This window comes from Leucoraja erinacea, chromosome 29 (genome assembly GCF_028641065.1).
Source record: "Leucoraja erinacea ecotype New England chromosome 29, Leri_hhj_1, whole genome shotgun sequence".
In the NCBI taxonomy this organism is placed as follows: Eukaryota; Metazoa; Chordata; class Chondrichthyes; order Rajiformes; family Rajidae; genus Leucoraja; species Leucoraja erinaceus.
The window spans coordinates 24,141,524-24,159,076 of NC_073405.1; the positions used below are offsets into that span (position 1 = coordinate 24,141,524).

Here is a 17,553-nt window from a genome sequence, read left to right on the forward strand (position 1 = left end):
CCCTGTTTAGCGTTATACCTCATAGAGCCGCTTTGCTCTAATGCTCTTTTAGTTTGGAGCCATATTTTTACAAAAAAAAATCCATAAATTTGGTAAAATATGCAAATTCGAACAACCCGCTGAGATTGACTATATTTGTTTATGTTCACGTAGCCAATGATAAAGCATCACACGTGCGTTCACATGTTAGTGATTTCCTCTCAGTTCTATTAGTTCTAGCTCTAAGGTGACCACAATGTACACAAGTTCCGGTTGCCTCACTGAATCTATTCTCTATACTATTGTCCCCCAACGTGACTGGGAAACAGCCTGCACCTTCAAGCGCATCTAACGTGCTGAGGAAAAAGAAGGGTCTCGACCCGAGACGTCACCTATTCCTTCGCTCCATAGATGCTGCCTCACCCGCCGAGTTTCTCCGGTATTTTTGTCTACCACCGAGGAAAAGCATCACATTGGATGTAAAACCTCAAGTGTTTTTGCCAATTGGAAGCTGGTGAGCGTCTCGTGGATGTGGGCAAATCTTTGTGGAAAAAAATACACAAAAAGGGCCCTATAAAATGAAACATAAACTGCTGGAGGAACTCAGAAGGTCAGGCAGCATCTGCGGAGGGAATGGGCAAATGACATTTCAGGTCAGGACCCTTCTTCAGACTCATTTTACCACAGGAGTCGATGGGTTTGTAGTGGATGGCTAGTACAGGTGTCAGAGGTTATGGGGAGAAGGCAGGAGAATGGGGTTAGGATGGAGAGATAGATCAGCCATGATTGAATGACAGAGTATACTTGATGGGCCGAATGGCCTAATTCTACTCCTATCCCTTATGACCTTTGGGAGGAGTGGAATGTAGAAACGAGGAACTGCAGAAGCTGGCTTACAGAAAAAAGATACCACGTACTGGAGTAACTCGGCAGGTCAGGCAGCATCTCTGGAGAACTCTGTTTCGGGTCAGAACCTTTTCATTCAGAATGATTGTGGTGAATGGAGGGGGGCGGGGGGGCGGGGAGAAAACTGGAAGAGTAATGGGTGCAGGACTATGCTTGGCAGCTGAGACTGAGATGGCTCTGAAGCATTCACAGCCAGCAGAGATTGGTTTGACATGTTCAAAGCAGGCTGTAACTTGCACCACGTCCGTATCTCTGGTGAAGCTTTAAGGGCAGACACGCAAGCAGCCATGGAATTTCCCCAGAGTATCAGAGCATTCATTGAGTGTGGCAACTACCCTCTGCAGCCAATGTTCAACGTTGATGAAGCAGACCCCTTGGGTGGCACAGTATCATATCTGGTGGAGCTGCTGCCTCACAGCACCAGAGACCTGTGTTTGATCATCATCTTGGCAGTTGCCTGTGTGGGCTTTGCACGTTCTCTCTTTGACCTCATGGGTTTCATAGAAACATAAAAAATAGATACAGGAGTAGGCCATTTGGCCCTTTGAGCCATTCAACGTAATCACGGCTGATCATCCACAATCTGTACTCCGTTCCTGCCTTCTCCCCATATCCCTTGATTCTGCTAGCCCCAAATGCTCTATCTAACTCTCTTTTGAATGCATCCAGTGAATCGGCCTCCATTGCCTTCTGGGGCAGAGAATTTCACAAATTCACAACTCTCTGGGTGAAGAAGTTTTTCCTCATCTCAGTCCTAAATAGCCTGCCCCTTATTCTTAAACTGTGACCTCTGGTTCTGGACTCCCCCAACATCGGGAATATTTTTCCTATTTCACCTGATCTTACCCTCTTATCGCTTCTTGAACTTTCCGTCCCATTAATTTGGTTGTTTTTTGTAACTTTTCCTGTACTCTCTTTCCCTTTTAACTTCATCCTTATACTTCCAATTTGTTGACCCCTTCCCCCTCCACTATTTAGTTTAAACCCACCGGTGTAGTACTAGCAAAGCTGCCTGCCAGAATGTTGGTCCCTCTCCAGTTAAGGTGCAAGCGTCCCTTTTGTACAGGTCACCCCTACCCCAGACGATATCCCAGTGGTCTATAAATCGAAATCCCTGCCCCCCTGCACCAGCTCCTCAGCCACACGTTCAGATCCCCTATCTCCCTGTTCCTGCCTTCACCAGCATGAGGTACTGGATGCAAACCAGAGATAACCACCCTGGAGGTTCTGCTTTTCAGCCTTCTTCCAAACTCTAAATTAACGTTGCAGAACCTCCTTCCTCTTCTTCCCGATGTCGTTTGTGCCTCTCGCATCCTCTACTTTTGAGCGTAGTCTCCTAGCCTCAGCCTCCTCGCCGAAGACTCTTGAGCCAAAGACTCGCATTTTACTCACTAAGGCACTTCACCTCAACAAGGCCGCTCCGCTACAGCTGCACTTATTTTTATCTGCTGCCTAATCAACTACTTTAGGGCTAATTTGTAAATTACTCGAACCTTGCCTTTGGCGCTCTGTTTAAATCTTCCATTTAATTCTCTTTTAATTCTTCTGGGTGCTCCGGTTTCCTCCCACATCCCAAAGACATGTGGGTTGTAGGTTTATTGGCCTCTGTAAATTATTCCTCGTGTGCAGGGAGTGGATGAGAAAGCGGGATTACATAGAACGAGTGTGCACAGGTTATCGATGCTGAGCGTGGACTCGGTGGGTTGAAGGGCATGTTTCTATGCCGTAATTCTAAACTAACTAAACTAAATTGCGGGCACTTATAATACATTTGTCACTGTGGAAGTGTTGTCCTAATCTAGACCAATTCAGACCATATATTCCCAATTTGCCCTAAACCATTCTCATCCTCAAACATTTTTCCAATGTTCCCTGAAAAGACAGAATGGTCTCTGCCAACTAGCATTCTCCAAGTCATTCCGTGATACAATAGCTGAGAACGTCTCTCAAATGTCTCTCTTCCCCAACAACATGTGTGATGACCATCCTAGAATAACCAAAGTCTAGAACACAGGAAATTTATGTTTCCCGTGCAATTCGTGACTGGTTTGACTTCTGAAGCAAGATTAGCCGAGGAAATCCTGGGCATTGCCTCATTTAGCTTATAGACTTGAAATGACATTAAATTCTTCGGCAATTTTCCAACATTGTCTTGCAATTTTATACTCAGGTTGAGCTATGATTCTTGTCTGGAACACAAAGTGCTGGAGTAACTCAGCCGGCCAGGAAGCATCTCTGGAAGACATGGCCAGGTGCTGTTATGGGTCGGGACCCTTCTTCAGACTTCCTAACCATGTTCTCCAGCGATGGTGCCTGACCTGAGTTACTCCAACACTTTGTGTTCTGCTTTATAAACCAGTATCTGCCGTTCCTTGCTTCATAATGCCATCAGTGATAGGAGTAGAATTAGGCCATTCGGCCCATCAAGTCTACTCCGCCATTCAATCATGGCTGATTTATCTCTCCCTCCTAACCCATTCTCTACCTGCTCCACATAACCTCTAACACATGTACTAATCAAGAATCTATCTATCTCTGCCGTAAAAATATCCACTGACAGCCTTCTGTGGCAAAGAATTCCACAGATTCACCAGCCATTCCTCGCGAGATGCTTCCTGACCCGTTAAGTTACTCCAACGGATTGTGGGTTTCTTTTGTAAACCAGCATCTGCGGTTCCTTGCTTCTCCGTGTCCTCCAGGGATGCTAAGGGATGCTTAGACCCACTAAGTTACTCCAGCATTTTGTATTCGACCCAAGATTCCACCATCTGCAGTTCCTTGTGTCTCTTTGAGTCCTCCCGCCTGTTAGTTCATGTTTGTTCACTTGGTTTAAACCTGGGGTCTAGTTGATGCTAACCAAGAACTTGCTGAATGATGTATGTCTTTGCTTGGCAGGTCCGCTATGTTTCAGATTTCTACAAAAGTAGGCCTGAGACTTTGGAGCATTCAGAGGGCTCTGAGCCAGAGAGAAAACCCAACATTCCCTTGACTGAAACGGAGCCGATGAATCACTATGGCACAGGACACGTTCCCTGATTCACCAGCGGAAAACCATTCTTCCCACCCCCTGACATCAACTCTGTGGTTTTCCATCAAGCATCAAAGGATGAATTCCTTCCTCTTATATCGTTCAAACTTTGTTCTGTTTGCTGTGTGTTGACACTCAAAGACTTGCTGGCTCTCTTGTGTGAAAGGACCTCTGGCTTGCTTATCCGTGCTTGAGTTACTGAGGCTAGATACCAATAGGTTTGCATTGTGCAGGTGAAGCGCCTTGCTAAATCTCTCACAGCTTGCCAACAATAACAGTGTATATTTGCCCCCTCTCCTGCCTTTATAACTCCCCCACCCTCCCCCCTAAAGATATCGACTCCATGTTACTGTCAAAAGAGTTTTGTACCGTTTATGTAGATCCATAGTAGAATCCCATGCATTCCCTTGGTGTCAGGCGCAAGGTCGTGAATGCAAGAAGCTGGTTCAGGCTGGAGCCATATCTCCAAATGTTCGCGGACCACCCTATCCTCTTTCCATGATCCCTCTGCTCTTTATATCACCTCTGCGAAGAGCTTGGGGTGAGATTAGCAACTTCTCCACACTTGGGACAGCAACTTGGCTTCAGAGCATTCAGAATTCTTCTGTTATCACTGTTTCCAATGCACATTGAAATATCTTTCTCCCCCCCCACTCACCATGACACTTCCTCCTGGGGTTCAGTAGGGGAATGCCCCCTGCGATTTTGGTCTTGACTAAATTAGCTAATCTCATTTTGGGCAGTGTCTGTGTACAATGATTCAACTCACTGATTCAGAGTAATTGATTGCAATCTGGATGTTTGTATGCCCGGTATTAGCCTCCACAATCATTTTCTCCCCTATCCACCCTTCCCTCACAAGCAGATACTCAATCACATCCATCAAGATTTATTTTGGGATAGAGCTTGATAAAGCAGGAGCCATGCTTGGTATAACTCACTAGACATCCTCTCCATTGAAAGTTTAAAAGGCGATTTTTATTTTAAATGCACTCGTTGACTTGGGTGCAGTTCTAAACAAGGTTAGTGGTGTTTGCATTTGTAACCTCTAGTCATTGCATTCCCATTTGGAAGCAGCTTTTGACACATTGCATTCTTTTGCTCTGAATCTTGTACCTCCCCCCCCTTTTCCCACTCGCAACTGACGTAACGTCGTTGAGTCACAGACAGCAAGAACGGAGATTAAATTTCTCCTTCTAAAGCATTGACTGACTAATCGATGTAACTGGCAGTTCAAACATAAGCAGAGATGACATGTTGCGGAAATACCGGCAGCTGATGTTGAGAGATTTATTTGCTTTCTTAATCATGACAGGTTCTCACTTAACCGGTGTGCGCGTGTCTGTAAATGTCGATGCCTTTTGCAATGTTGTCAGAACCTAGAGTTTGCTCCATGCCACCATATGTGTTACATTCAGTTCCTATGAAGCAGGTCTCTTTAATTTAGACCAATGTTTAGACCAGCAGGATTTGCTGCAATTTTTGAACATCCGTTGCGTGAGATGCCTTTACTGTACATCTCCAACGTGCTTATGCATGTTTCTAAATATTAAGCACAGTGGCAACGGAATAACTGCTGGTATCAAATGCGATGTTGCCAGGCATTCTGACGTGCATGTAGGTCATGGCTTGGTCAACGAATCACTTTGCAGGATGAGACTTTACAGGATTTGAAACTCCGAAAACCAACGAAGGCTCGGAAAGCTAGCACTGTGAGAGCAAAAAAACGGCCATTGAACCCCGACCAACTTGGTCCTACACCCAAGGAGGAAAGGGAGTACGGTAGACAAAAATGCTGGAGAAACTCAGCGGGTGAGGCAGCATCTATGGAGCTAAGGAAACAGGCAACGTTTCGGGTCGAAACCCTTTGGGTTTCGACCCGAAACGTTGCCTGTTTCCTTAGCTCCATAGATGCTGCTTCACCCGCTGAGTTTCTCCAGCATTTTTGTCTACCTTCGATTTTCCAGCATCTGCAGTTCCTTCTCAGGAAGGAAACGAGGCAAGCTCTGTGTTCACCTCAGTGGTGTTCCAAACTATTGGTGGACAGCATGACATTCTCACCAACTTGCCCGTGCCATCCAAAATCAAAATGGTACAAAACCCCAGTCATAAGATGGTCGGTTTAACGTGGCTAGGTAAATGATGTCAAAACCGTTGTCTATTTTCCCCCCAACTTCGTGTGTGGCAGCATAACCTGGTCTTGAGAAACTTGCTTTTGAACTGAATCGTGAAGCATTTTTGGCCCTTTTGTATATAACTACTTGTGTATTTTAGACATGGAGCTGACAAATTTGGTGAAATGGGAGATTAGCATGTTGCAAATTTTAATCAAATTCAAAGTTTATACTCCGATTAAAATTTCAGAACCTTTTTCAAAAAGAAACAGTCAAGTAAACCAAACAATGGTTGCAATACAGCAATTTTGACTAACATTCTGACAACATAGTCATAAGATTTGCAGATGTATAATACAGTTTATGCAAATGTCACCATTCACAGCACACAAGGTCTTACAAGAATTTCTTACAGTATTTGCGATATATCAATATGGCTTCAGTTATTCTTTAACATATTCTATGAGCGCCAAATCCAAGAGGCTTTTGCATAGGTTTTGGTCACACTTCTTCCAAAAGGCTGATTTCATGTTACTGTGATCAACCGGATATATTAATGATCCACCATTCATTCTTTGCCAGGCAATGCAGTTTCAGGGCCACCACTGCACAACCTCCCAACACTTCCAGTTCTCCATTTTTGAGATTCTAGACGATGGCAATTTTTATATATTTGGGGCGGCTCGGTGGCACAGCAGGGAGAGATTCAATCCAGATCTCGGGTGCTGTCTACGCGGAGTTTGCACGTTCTCCCTTTGACAGTGTGGGTTTCATCCGGGTGCTCCGGTCTCCTCCCACATCCCAAAGTCGTGCAGGTTTGTAGGTTCATTGGCTTCGGTAAAATTGTAAATTGTCCCCAGTGTGTAGGAGAGTGTACAGGGTGATCGCTGGTTGGCGCGGACTCAGTGGGCCTAAGGGCCTGTTTCCGCTACTGTATCTCTTAAGCCTAAAGATGGTCAATGGGCGGCATGGATCCGGTGGGCTGAAGGGCCAGTTTCCATGCTGTATCTTTAAATAAATCATAGCAAGTGGAAGAGTCAAGACCACCCATTAACTGTGGATGAACTGATTAGATCAATTCTTCAAGACAAATAATACTCCCAGAATCAATAGGTAGCTAGTTGAGTGTGTTATCTTTGCCTCTCTGGGACTGAGTTCGCCCAGCTAGCTATGGTTCTATCCATCATCACGACAGGGAGAAGGGTGAGTGGGAGCAAATCGGAAAATAGCAACACATCTTACTGCTTAATGGGGAACCCAAGACAGTGGTAAACGTCTTTTAAGAAACTTTTAAACCAATGTAAATTTTTATACTGCTATTCTGCTTTCCTGATCTCTGACTGAATTGTAAAATTGCTTCAGTTTGTGCCGAATTGTAAACATTTTCTGTTATAGAGACAATGTAAACATAACGTATTTTATTAAGTGATATAATAAAGTGATTTTTGTACATTTTCTTGGTAGTAATGTGGTGTTTGTCTTAACTGAATTGTTTCTGGCTAATCTTAAACAGCTGTAAGGTCGGTACTTTCAGTGCTGGGTGGGGCTAACTTTGGGAGCACAAACCAAATATTAAAATGTGATTTGACTCTTCCAAATTTTCGCATCTTCCAAATCTTCACACTCTTTCAGGTCAGCTTCTGGCTGTAGAGTCAGTCAGAACTGATAGCCTCATATATCTCATTCATTTAATTCTCCATGTATTAAAGAGTGAGATTTATGAAAGGTGAGTGTTAGAAGGTGCATTGGCATTCTGATGGTAGACCTCATGTTCTTTCACCAGCTAGAGTGCAGTCCTGACCTCCCATCTACCTCATTGGAGACCGTCGAACTATCTTTAATCTGCACTGGAATTTATCTTGCACTGAACATTATATGTTTTATCCTGTGCCTATGCACTGCAAACAGCTTGATTGTAATGTATAGTGTTTTTGCTGGTTGGATAGCGCACAACAAAAAAACCTTTTCACTGTACATCGGTACATGTAACAATAATGAACTAAACTCCATTTACTGGTTCTGGTTTATCGTTGTCACATGCAACCTTTTGTATCACTTACAAAATTCTTAAGGGGTTTTGACAGGCTAGATGCAGGAAGATTGTTCCCGATGTTGGGGAAGTCCAGGACAAGGGGTCACAGCTTAAGGATAGTGGGGAAATCCTTTAGGACCAAGATGAGAAAAACATTTTTCACGCAGAGAGTGGTGAATCTGTGGAACTCTCTGCCACAGAAGGTAGTTGAGGCCAGTTCATTGGCTATATTTAAGAGGGAGTTAGATGCGGCCCTTGTGGCTAAATTGATCAGGGGGTATGGAGAGAAGGCAGGTACGGGATACTGAGTTGGATGATCAGCCATGATCATATTGAATGGCGGTGCAGGCTCAAAGGGCCGAATGGCCTACTCCTGCACCTATTTTCTATGTTTCTATGTATCCTTTTCACTTCCAGCCTTTGTTTTATTTATGACTATGTTCTGTCTTTCTGGAGTTTTATACCCAATTATTCTATTCAACCGGTAAAACGTAATCTACATTCAAACCACTTTCATGGACTATCAGTCTGAGTTGGAATTGGTGGAATTAAGTAACTTGATTCTTGAAGGTAGCTAACGCCAGGATCCCAAATCAATACCAGTTACATGTTTTTATTTAAATACACAAGTTTTCAAAAAAGTACATTTGGCCATACATTTTAAGATATTTGTATTTAATTTTAACCAGGAGAGGAGGTCCATGGGGAAGAGCGAATGCCACCTGAACACAAGCCGTGGTCTGATCAACCACGGCTGGGGCACCTGGGTGAGGGTGTCTGATGTTGAAAGACCCGAAACACCCCACGTTACATCACTGATGATGTGTTCAGGAGCATCAAGAGATGTATTTTATCAAATAATTTATATAAATTTAAATTAAATTAAAAACTCTCCTTGATATCTGTAGGCATTGATGATGACTGGGTGAGGAGGGGAGAGTGCAAAACAAAGGCAGTTTTCATGCAACTAATAACATTTATTTTCAATATTTTAGTTTTGTTTCGAGATACAGCACGGAAACAGGCCCTTCAGCCCACCGAGTCTGCGCTGACCAGTAATCCCCACATGCTTACACTATCCGACACACTCTAGGGACACTTACACCAAGCTAATTAGTCTACAAACCTGTCCGTCTTTGGAGTGTGGAAGCCGGAGTAAACCCACGCAGGTCACGGGGAGAACGTGCAAACTCCGTACAGACAGCACCCGTAGTCAGGATTGAACCAGGGTCTCTGACGCTGTAAGGCAGCAACTTGATGCCATTTTCTCCTGCCGTCCTCTCTTTCTCGCTCCTTGCCTTCCCTGGAGAATTTGGCTCCTGCTAAGATAGAACAAATGAGACAACCTTTGTATGTGTGTTGGCAAGCTGTTCGACCAAAAGCAACATCACAGCTGAGGCTAATACTGTTCTCAGAGTCATAGAGTGTCATCGAATGGTAGTGTGGAAACAGGCCTTTCGGCCCAATTTAGCCACACCAGCCAACATGTCCCAGCTACACTAGTCCCACCTGCCCACGTTTGGTCCATATCCCTCTAAACCTCCTAACCTATTCATGTGCCTGTCTAACAGTTTCTTACATTTTGGGATAGTCCCTGCCTCAACTACCTCCTCTGGCAGCTTGTTCATACACCCACCATCCTTTGTGTGAAAAAGTTACTCCTCGGATTCCTATTAATTCTTTTCCCCTTCACCTTAAACCTATGTCCTCTGGTCTTCGATTCACCTATTCTGGGTAAGAGACTCTGTGCATCTACCCGATATATTCCTCAAAGTCAGCGTTTCCCAACAGCATGTCTTTGGTTTAGTTTACATAGAAACATGGAAAATAGGTGCAGGAGTAGGCCCTTCGAGAAAGCACCGCCATGCAATATGATCATGGCTGATCATCCAAAATCAGTACCCCGTTCTGGCTTTTTCCCCCCATATCCCTTGATGCCCTTAGTACTAAGAGCTAAATCTAACTCTTGAACATATCCAGTGAATTGGCCTCCACTGCCTTCCATGGCAGAGAACTCCACAGATTCACAACTGGGTTTAGTTTATTGTCACATGTACTGAGGTGCAGTGAAAAGCGTTTGTTACATGCCAACCAGTCAGCAGAAAGACTATACATGATTATAATCAAACCATCCACAGTGTGCAGATACATGATAAAGGGAATAATGTTCAGTGCGTTAAAGTCCGACTAAATATAGACCATGTGTCCCCGAGGAGGTCGATAGTAGCTCAGGACCGCTCCCTAGTTGTTAATAGAATGGTTCAGTCACAACAACTGGAAAGAAACTGTCCCTGAATCTGGAGGTCTGCGTTTTCACACTTCTGTAAGTTGTAACCACTAATTGGAAAAGGGCCGGTGAAACAAATATAATGTGATTTTTACCTTGCTTGAAACTGGAATTGGGATGAGGAAAAAGAGTGGTCTGAGTTGCAGTTCACCCTCATTCACCTTTATAATAACCATATAACCATATAACAATTACAGCACGGAAACAGGCCATCTCGACCCTTCTAGTCCGTGCCGAACACATAATCTCCCCTAGTCCCATATACCTGCGCTCAGACCATAACCCTCCATTCCCTTCCCATCCATATAACTATCCAATTTATTTTTAAATGATAAAAACGAACCTGCCTCCACCACCTTCACTGGAAGCTCATTCCACACAGCTACCACTCTCTGAGTAAAGAAGTTCCCCCTCATGTTACCCCTAAACTTCAGTCCCTTAATTCTCATGTCATGTCCCCTTGTTTGAATCTTCCCTACTCTCAGTGGGAAAAGCTTATCCACGTCAACTCTGTCTATCCCTCTCATCATTTTAAAAACCTCTATCAAGTCCCCCCTTAACCTTCTGCACTCCAAAGAATAAAGCCCTAACTTGTTCAACCTTTCTCTGTAACTTAGTTGCTGAAACCCAGGCAACATTCTAGTAAATCTCCTCTGTACTCTCTCTATTTTTGTACCCATCTAAACTCTCTTCAAACAAACGCCAAATGATGTGTCCATTGTGCGTGATCAAAGTAAAAGACAGAGATACAAATCATGTTAGAGAACAGCCTTTAACCTGAAACGTTAACTGTTCCCCTTTCTACAGACGCTGACAGACCTGTGAATGTTTCCAGCGTTTTCCAGATTTTATTTCAGATTTCCAGCAGCTGCGTTTTTTTTTGTGTTTGCGTGATTTTTGTTTTAACCGCCCAGTACTGGGTGAAGCTCGGGTAGAGATACGTTTCCAAGCCAACATGTTTCACACTAGTTTTGTTGCTCTCCATTTTAAATGTGAATGAAGGCATAAAAATAAGTGAAACCCGTTTTTCATATTTTAAATACTTATTGTGAAGTGCAGCACTATTTATTTGGCGTTATTCCATAACAACATAAGGGTATGTTTGTTTTTCTCAGGAACTGTAGCATCTCCAAACGGAATGGTTTATTTTTCTCGCACTGATGAACAAGATGATCTGTTCATTTCACAGACGTCAAGTCAAGTTTATTTGCCACATACGCATACGAGATGTGCAGTGAAATGAATAGTGGCAATGCCTGCGGAATGTGCAAAAAAACTACAACAGAATAGAACAGAATCAGTAATTACATATTGGTGAGAAGAAAAACCCCCCAGCAATTTTAAAAAGACACGACACAACAGTAGTTTGGTACCACAAGTTAGTCCCTGGTGAGATAAGAGTTTACAGTCCTAATGGCCTCTGGGAAGAAATTCTGTCTCATCTTCTCTGTTTTCAGAAACGAGTATACCATGGAATTAAATACTTGACTTAAATCGGTGGAGGACAGTGGCTTGGTTATGTACTGCTGCACCACAGGGGTGGTGAGAGGCAAGTTACTGAATGCAATCCAAGTGAAGAGTTTCATGTGCCTGCACAACTTGATCCAGTCCAATTGTAACACTGACATCTATTCAACAAAGTGTAAAATTGCCCAGGTGTGCAACCTTGCAAAAAAGCAGAACAAATGCAATCAAGTTAATTATCACCACCGACATTCCATCACCAGCAGTTGTGGTAGAAAGTGTCATTGATACTTGCTGTCAGGTGAAACCTGTTCCCTCATTATCTTCTCAGTGATGCCTAATTTGAGTTAGTTGGTCCCCACCCATCTCCAGATCTCATGTCAGCCTTGACCCATTTGCGAGGTGACCCGATGAAGAGAGGGGTTGAGTCAAGGAAATGCTAAAGACATTCTCAAAGAAAGCATCTTCTCTGCTGATTCAAGAAGTGTACAGAAGGTGAATGCACAAAATGGAAGAGGAACATCAGAAAAATGTGTTCTTTTTGTACGCAGGTGAGTGAATGCATGGTGAAGTACATTGCTTTCATCAAGCACACAAAAAAGTATTTACATTTAGTACATCACTGATCACTGTAGATGTTGAACTCGTATTCTTTGTAAATAATGTCAATAGGAGATAGATGTGCTTACATGGTACACAGTCTGCTCTAGTTCTGAGTGGGGATTTTCTGTAACCGAATGCAAAGCAAATAAGAAATAATAGAGTAACTTTAGGCGGCGCAGTGGTACAGTTGCTGCCTTACAGCCCAGACACCGAGGTTTTAATCTGACTGCAGTTGCTGTCTGTGTGGAGTGTGTCCCTGTGGGTTTAATCTGGGCTCTCCAGTTTCCTCCCACATTCTGAAGATGTGCAGGTTTATAGATTAATTCACCTCTGTAAATTATCCTTGGTGTGTAGGATAGAACTAGTGAGCAGTTGACCAAGATTAGTGTTGGTCAGTGTGGACTCGGTGGGTCAGGGGGCCTGTTTTCATGCTGTATCACCAAGCTAACCTCAAATAAACTCCATCTTATCATTGGAATTGAAATAATGAAAAGTGATCTTCTTGTCTGATGGAGCTTGATAGTATAGATGCTGAGAGTTTGTATATGGGGGGGGACTCTGGAACTATGACAAAAGGTTCAGAATCAAAGACCACTTAGTCGAGGAGGAGATGCAGAAGAATTATTTCTCTCCGGGAGGTCAAGTTGAGTTTGTCATATGTACAAGTATGGAGAGAATTCAAATCTTGTTTGTAATTGCATTACAGGCACATTAATTAAGACTAGTGCACAAGTGAGCAATCCACAAGTTGAGTAATGCAAAGTGTGTATTAAAAAAAACTGTAGAAATGTCATTGTTCCTGAACCTGTTGGTGTCGGACTTTGGGCATCTGCGCTGCCAGCCCGATGGTAGCAGTGAGAGGAGTTGTGACTCTTTTGAAGCTTTGACCCACACTGAGTAGCAGAGACTGGGTCATTGAACAGGCTTGATCGGAAAATAGGAGAATCAAACTTTGACCCACACTGAGTAGCAGAGACTGAGTCATTGAACAGACTTGATCGGAAAATAGGAGAATCAAGAGTTTTGGAGACAATTTGGTATTGAGTCGTAGATTAGTCAAGAGTATTGTCATATGTACCAGATAGAACAATGAAATTCTCACTTGCTGTAGCACAACAGAGTATACAAACATAGTATGATATGACGGACGAGAGAGAGAGAGAGAAAGAAAAGCTCAGTGTGTGTATATATAGACATGCACACACATACTCAAAAAACAAACACAACAGCGCAACAATAATAATAGTCTATTGTAGTTCAGAGCTTATTTGAAGTTGTAGTGTTTAATAGGCTGGTTGCTGTAGGGAAAAAGCTGTTCCTGAACCTGGACAATAGTTTTCAGGCTCCTGTACCTTCTTCCTAATGATAGTGGTGAAATGAGTGTGTGGCCAGGATGGTGTGGGTCTCTGGTGATGATTGCCTTTTTGAGGCAGCGACTATGATAAATCCCTTTGATGGTGGGGAGGTCAGAGCCAGTGATGGACTGGGCAGTGGTCACAACTTTTTGCAGTCTTTTCCGCTCCCGCAGCGGAACTAGACGATGATGCAACCGTTCACCGTGCACCTGTAGAAGTTCAAGAGAATCCTCTTTGACATACCGAATCTCCGTGGTCTTCTCAGGAAGTAGAGGTGCTGATGTGTTTTCCTTATGATTGCATCAGTGTGCTGGGTCAGTGTGAAAGATCTTCGGAAATATGCACGCCCAGGAATTTGACGTTTTTGGCTCTCTCCACCATCGTACCATTGGTATAAACAGGATTGTGGGATTGGATAAACCAGGATCTTATTGAACAGATTTGAAGAGCTGATTGACTACTCATCTTATTTCTTGTGTAATAATATAATTAATGCACCTTGTTCGGTCCAGGAGACCTGCTGAAAACTTTTTTTCATAGAAGTTGCAACAAATTCTTGTACCATCTTTGGAGGACTCTTAAAACAAACTGCTGGAGGTTCTTTGGGTCCAGTCTCATCTGTGGCGGAGAATAGGCAGTCGATGTTTCGGTTTGAGACCCTCCATCTGCTGGAGTGGAGGGGAAACTCCAGTATAAAGGGGTGAGTGGAATTCTAGCATCTGGGGTCTCCTGGGTCTCAATAACAGTGAACAGAACTGCAGTACTGAAGTGCAATGCAAGCAATCCAAAAGAAATGAAGACAACACATGCGGTGCAGAACATGTTTGACTCCTGGCTGGAAAATTTAGTATAAAACTATAAATTCCAGATGGTGACACATGTGCACCTTGTTGGTTTCACCATTAACACCTCCCTAATGAAGAAATAATGGCTTCCTCACAATACCCCTCACATGCGTTGCTTTGTCCAGAACCAGAGGTGCAACCTCCAGGGTGAGAGGGGTGTCACAAAATAAAGCAGTAATGAGTATGTGGAACCACACAATCAAAGTGGTCGACTTAACAATTTTTTTTTTTAAACAACATAATCTAAGCATAAGCACAAGGAACTGCAGATTCGGGTTTACAAAAGCCCACCCTCTGCCTTAAGTGTGGGTGGCGCAGCGATAGAGTTGTAGCCTTGCAGCGCCGGAGACCCGGGTTCAATCTTGACTACGGGTGCTGTCTATACAGAGTTGGAGCGTTCTCCCTGTGACCGTGTGGGTTTTCTCCAGGTGCTCTGGTTTCCTCCCGCTTTCCAAAGACATGCAGATTTGTACGTTAATTGGCGCTGACTCATTGGGCCAAAGGGCATGTTTCCATACTGTATCTCCAGACTAAAGTCGTGATCAATATTCTATCAATGATTTGCATACCCTTTCTCTAATTATGTACATGAGCCATATATTTTATCAACTTCCCTCTTAACAAGTCCTGACACGGAAAGATTGATGCATATTATTCTAGATCCCTTTGATTCTACAAGGTGATTAGACCTGTATCACTTAGTTGATGTCTCTGCTTCATTTTATTATAGTCCAAAAAGTCCAACTCCCACTTCCTTCTATTAAATGTCACCAGCCATCTGTCTGCCTCTTCTGCCAACCTGTCGATGTTCTCTTGCAGTCTATTAATATGCTTCTCACTGGATATTGAGAAAATCAAGTATGTTTAATTATCTCATCTACGCACCATTAAAATCTTTCTTGCTACCGCTTAACTGGCCAGTAAATGCCATAAAACACAGATAATATACAGTAATCACAAATGTAATAAAATAATAACCATAGTATTAGGTAACTGTAATAGTACAAAAATACAATTTCTGTAATGCAACCAAAAACACAGTCCAATGAAGATGACCGATACTGAGGTTAGTGTTGTGTGCTGTTCAAGAGCCTGATGGTTCTGGTGAAGGAGTTGTTCTTGCAACAGGTGGTCACAGTTTTCAGGCTCATCTTCCCAATGGTAGTAGTAAAATTAGAGTGTGGTTAGGGTGGTGTGGATCTTTGATATTGGCTGCCTTTTTGAGGCAGCGCCTTCTATAGATCCCTTTGATCTTCTATAGATCTCCTCTACAGTACCTGTGATGGACCGGGCAATGTCTGCCACTCTTGGTGATCTCCTATGCTGGGTGTTTGAGTTGCTGCTCTAGGCCGAGATGCCACTGGTCATTGTACTCTCTACTTTAACCCTGTAGAACTTCAACAGTATTTTTCAACACACCTAATCAAGGCGGCACAGCAGCGGACTCACTGCCTTGCAGCACCAGAGCCCCAGGGTTCAATCCTGACAATGGGTGCTGTCTGTACGTAGTTTATACACTCTCCCCATGACCATGTGGGTTTATCCCCGGGTGCTCCAGTTTCACATACGCCAAAGACTTACAGGTTTGGAGGTTAATTGGCTTTGGTAAAGGTTGTAAATTGTCCCTAGTGTGTGGGATAGTGTAAGTGCACATTATAGTGTGTAGGGACCGTTAGTCCCCTGGACTCGGTGGGCCATAGGGCCTGATTCTGTGCTGTATTTCTAAACTAAACCAGAGGCGTCTCTAGGAAGTAGAGGCATTGATGAGCTTTCTTTGTGATTGCATTGATGTGTTGAGCCCAGGACAGATCTTCACGATGCACATGTCCAGGAAATAGAAACTGTTGGCTCTCTCCGCTGCCTGCCTGTCGATTAAGATGGGTCTTCAGTGATCAATGATCCTCGGCCATCTCATCAGGTTTTCCTGCTTTCTATCCCTTAAGAAGCCCAACGTATTCCTCAGTGGATCTGGATTCAGTCTTAACCTCGGATGCTCTGGTCTGTGAGGACTCATCCGTCCGCATCCAAAGATTTGCAGTAGGTTAATTAGTGACTGTAAATTACCCGCTAGTGTGGGTATGTCGCAGAAGAATGAGAATGGGGGAAATGGTGTCAAGTATGTGGGGGAAATGTTGCAGAGTTAGTGGAGTAAGGTGAATGAGAAGGGGACTGCATCTCTGAGAAGTGGTGTCCTTTCAACCAGTAAAATGCAACTTAAAATACCATCCCTCCAACTGGTTCACATAAGTAACTCTAAGTAATGTCCGTACTGCCACTTTTGGGAAAATATTAGTAGTAACTTAATAGACAATAGACAATAAGGTGCAGGAGTAGGCCATTTGGCCCTTCGAGCCAGCACCGCCATTCAATGTGATCATGGCTGATCATCCCCAATCAGTACCCTGTTCCAGCCTTCTCCTCATATCCCCTGACTCTATCTTTAAGAGCCCTATCTAGCTCTCTTAAAAGTATCCAGAGAACCAGCCTCCACTGCCCTCTGAGGCGGAGAATTCCACAGACGGAGAATTCCACATTAATGGCTCACTGTTCCATGAAGCATTTCTTCAAATGCTAACACCATCCTTCTCTTTACTCCAGACCGTCATTTTTTATTTCATATTTTTGCATAAAATATTTCCTCGGTTATTTTTGTCACATTATCCTCCTACTCTGGTCCATCGGTGGCTGAGGCTAATACTGCAAATTTGAGCTGGGGGGCACTTGCCCCTTGTGAAAGTAACACCCAGTGACATCATGGCTTGTTTGCTTTGCCACATTTAATGGGCGGCTTTCTGTCAAGTTTCAGAGTTGCCGCTAGAAGCTTAGGCACAAGACACCCTGTGGAAATGAGGAAGGTAAAGTGACTTTTGTAATGGAGACATTGTCCCACCTTGCTTGTGCTGAATGGACAAGGTTAAAGTAAGGATTAGCATCCTTTTT

General features: G+C 43.6%; 1 protein-coding gene across 3 annotated transcripts in view; it reads left to right on the forward strand.

Annotated features, from left to right (window-relative positions):
• The window catches only part of plpp2a (phospholipid phosphatase 2a), a 112,234-nt gene extending 104,752 nt beyond the window's left edge, over nt 1-7,482 (forward strand). For all 3 annotated transcript variants that reach the window (XM_055658918.1, XM_055658916.1, XM_055658917.1), the window contains exon 7: nt 3,781-7,482. In XM_055658918.1, the coding sequence (XP_055514893.1) occupies nt 3,781-3,921 (141 nt within the window). In that variant the 3' untranslated portion in view covers nt 3,922-7,482. The remainder of the gene's footprint in view (nt 1-3,780) is intronic.
• Nucleotides 7,483-17,553: the final 10,071 nt, after the last annotated feature.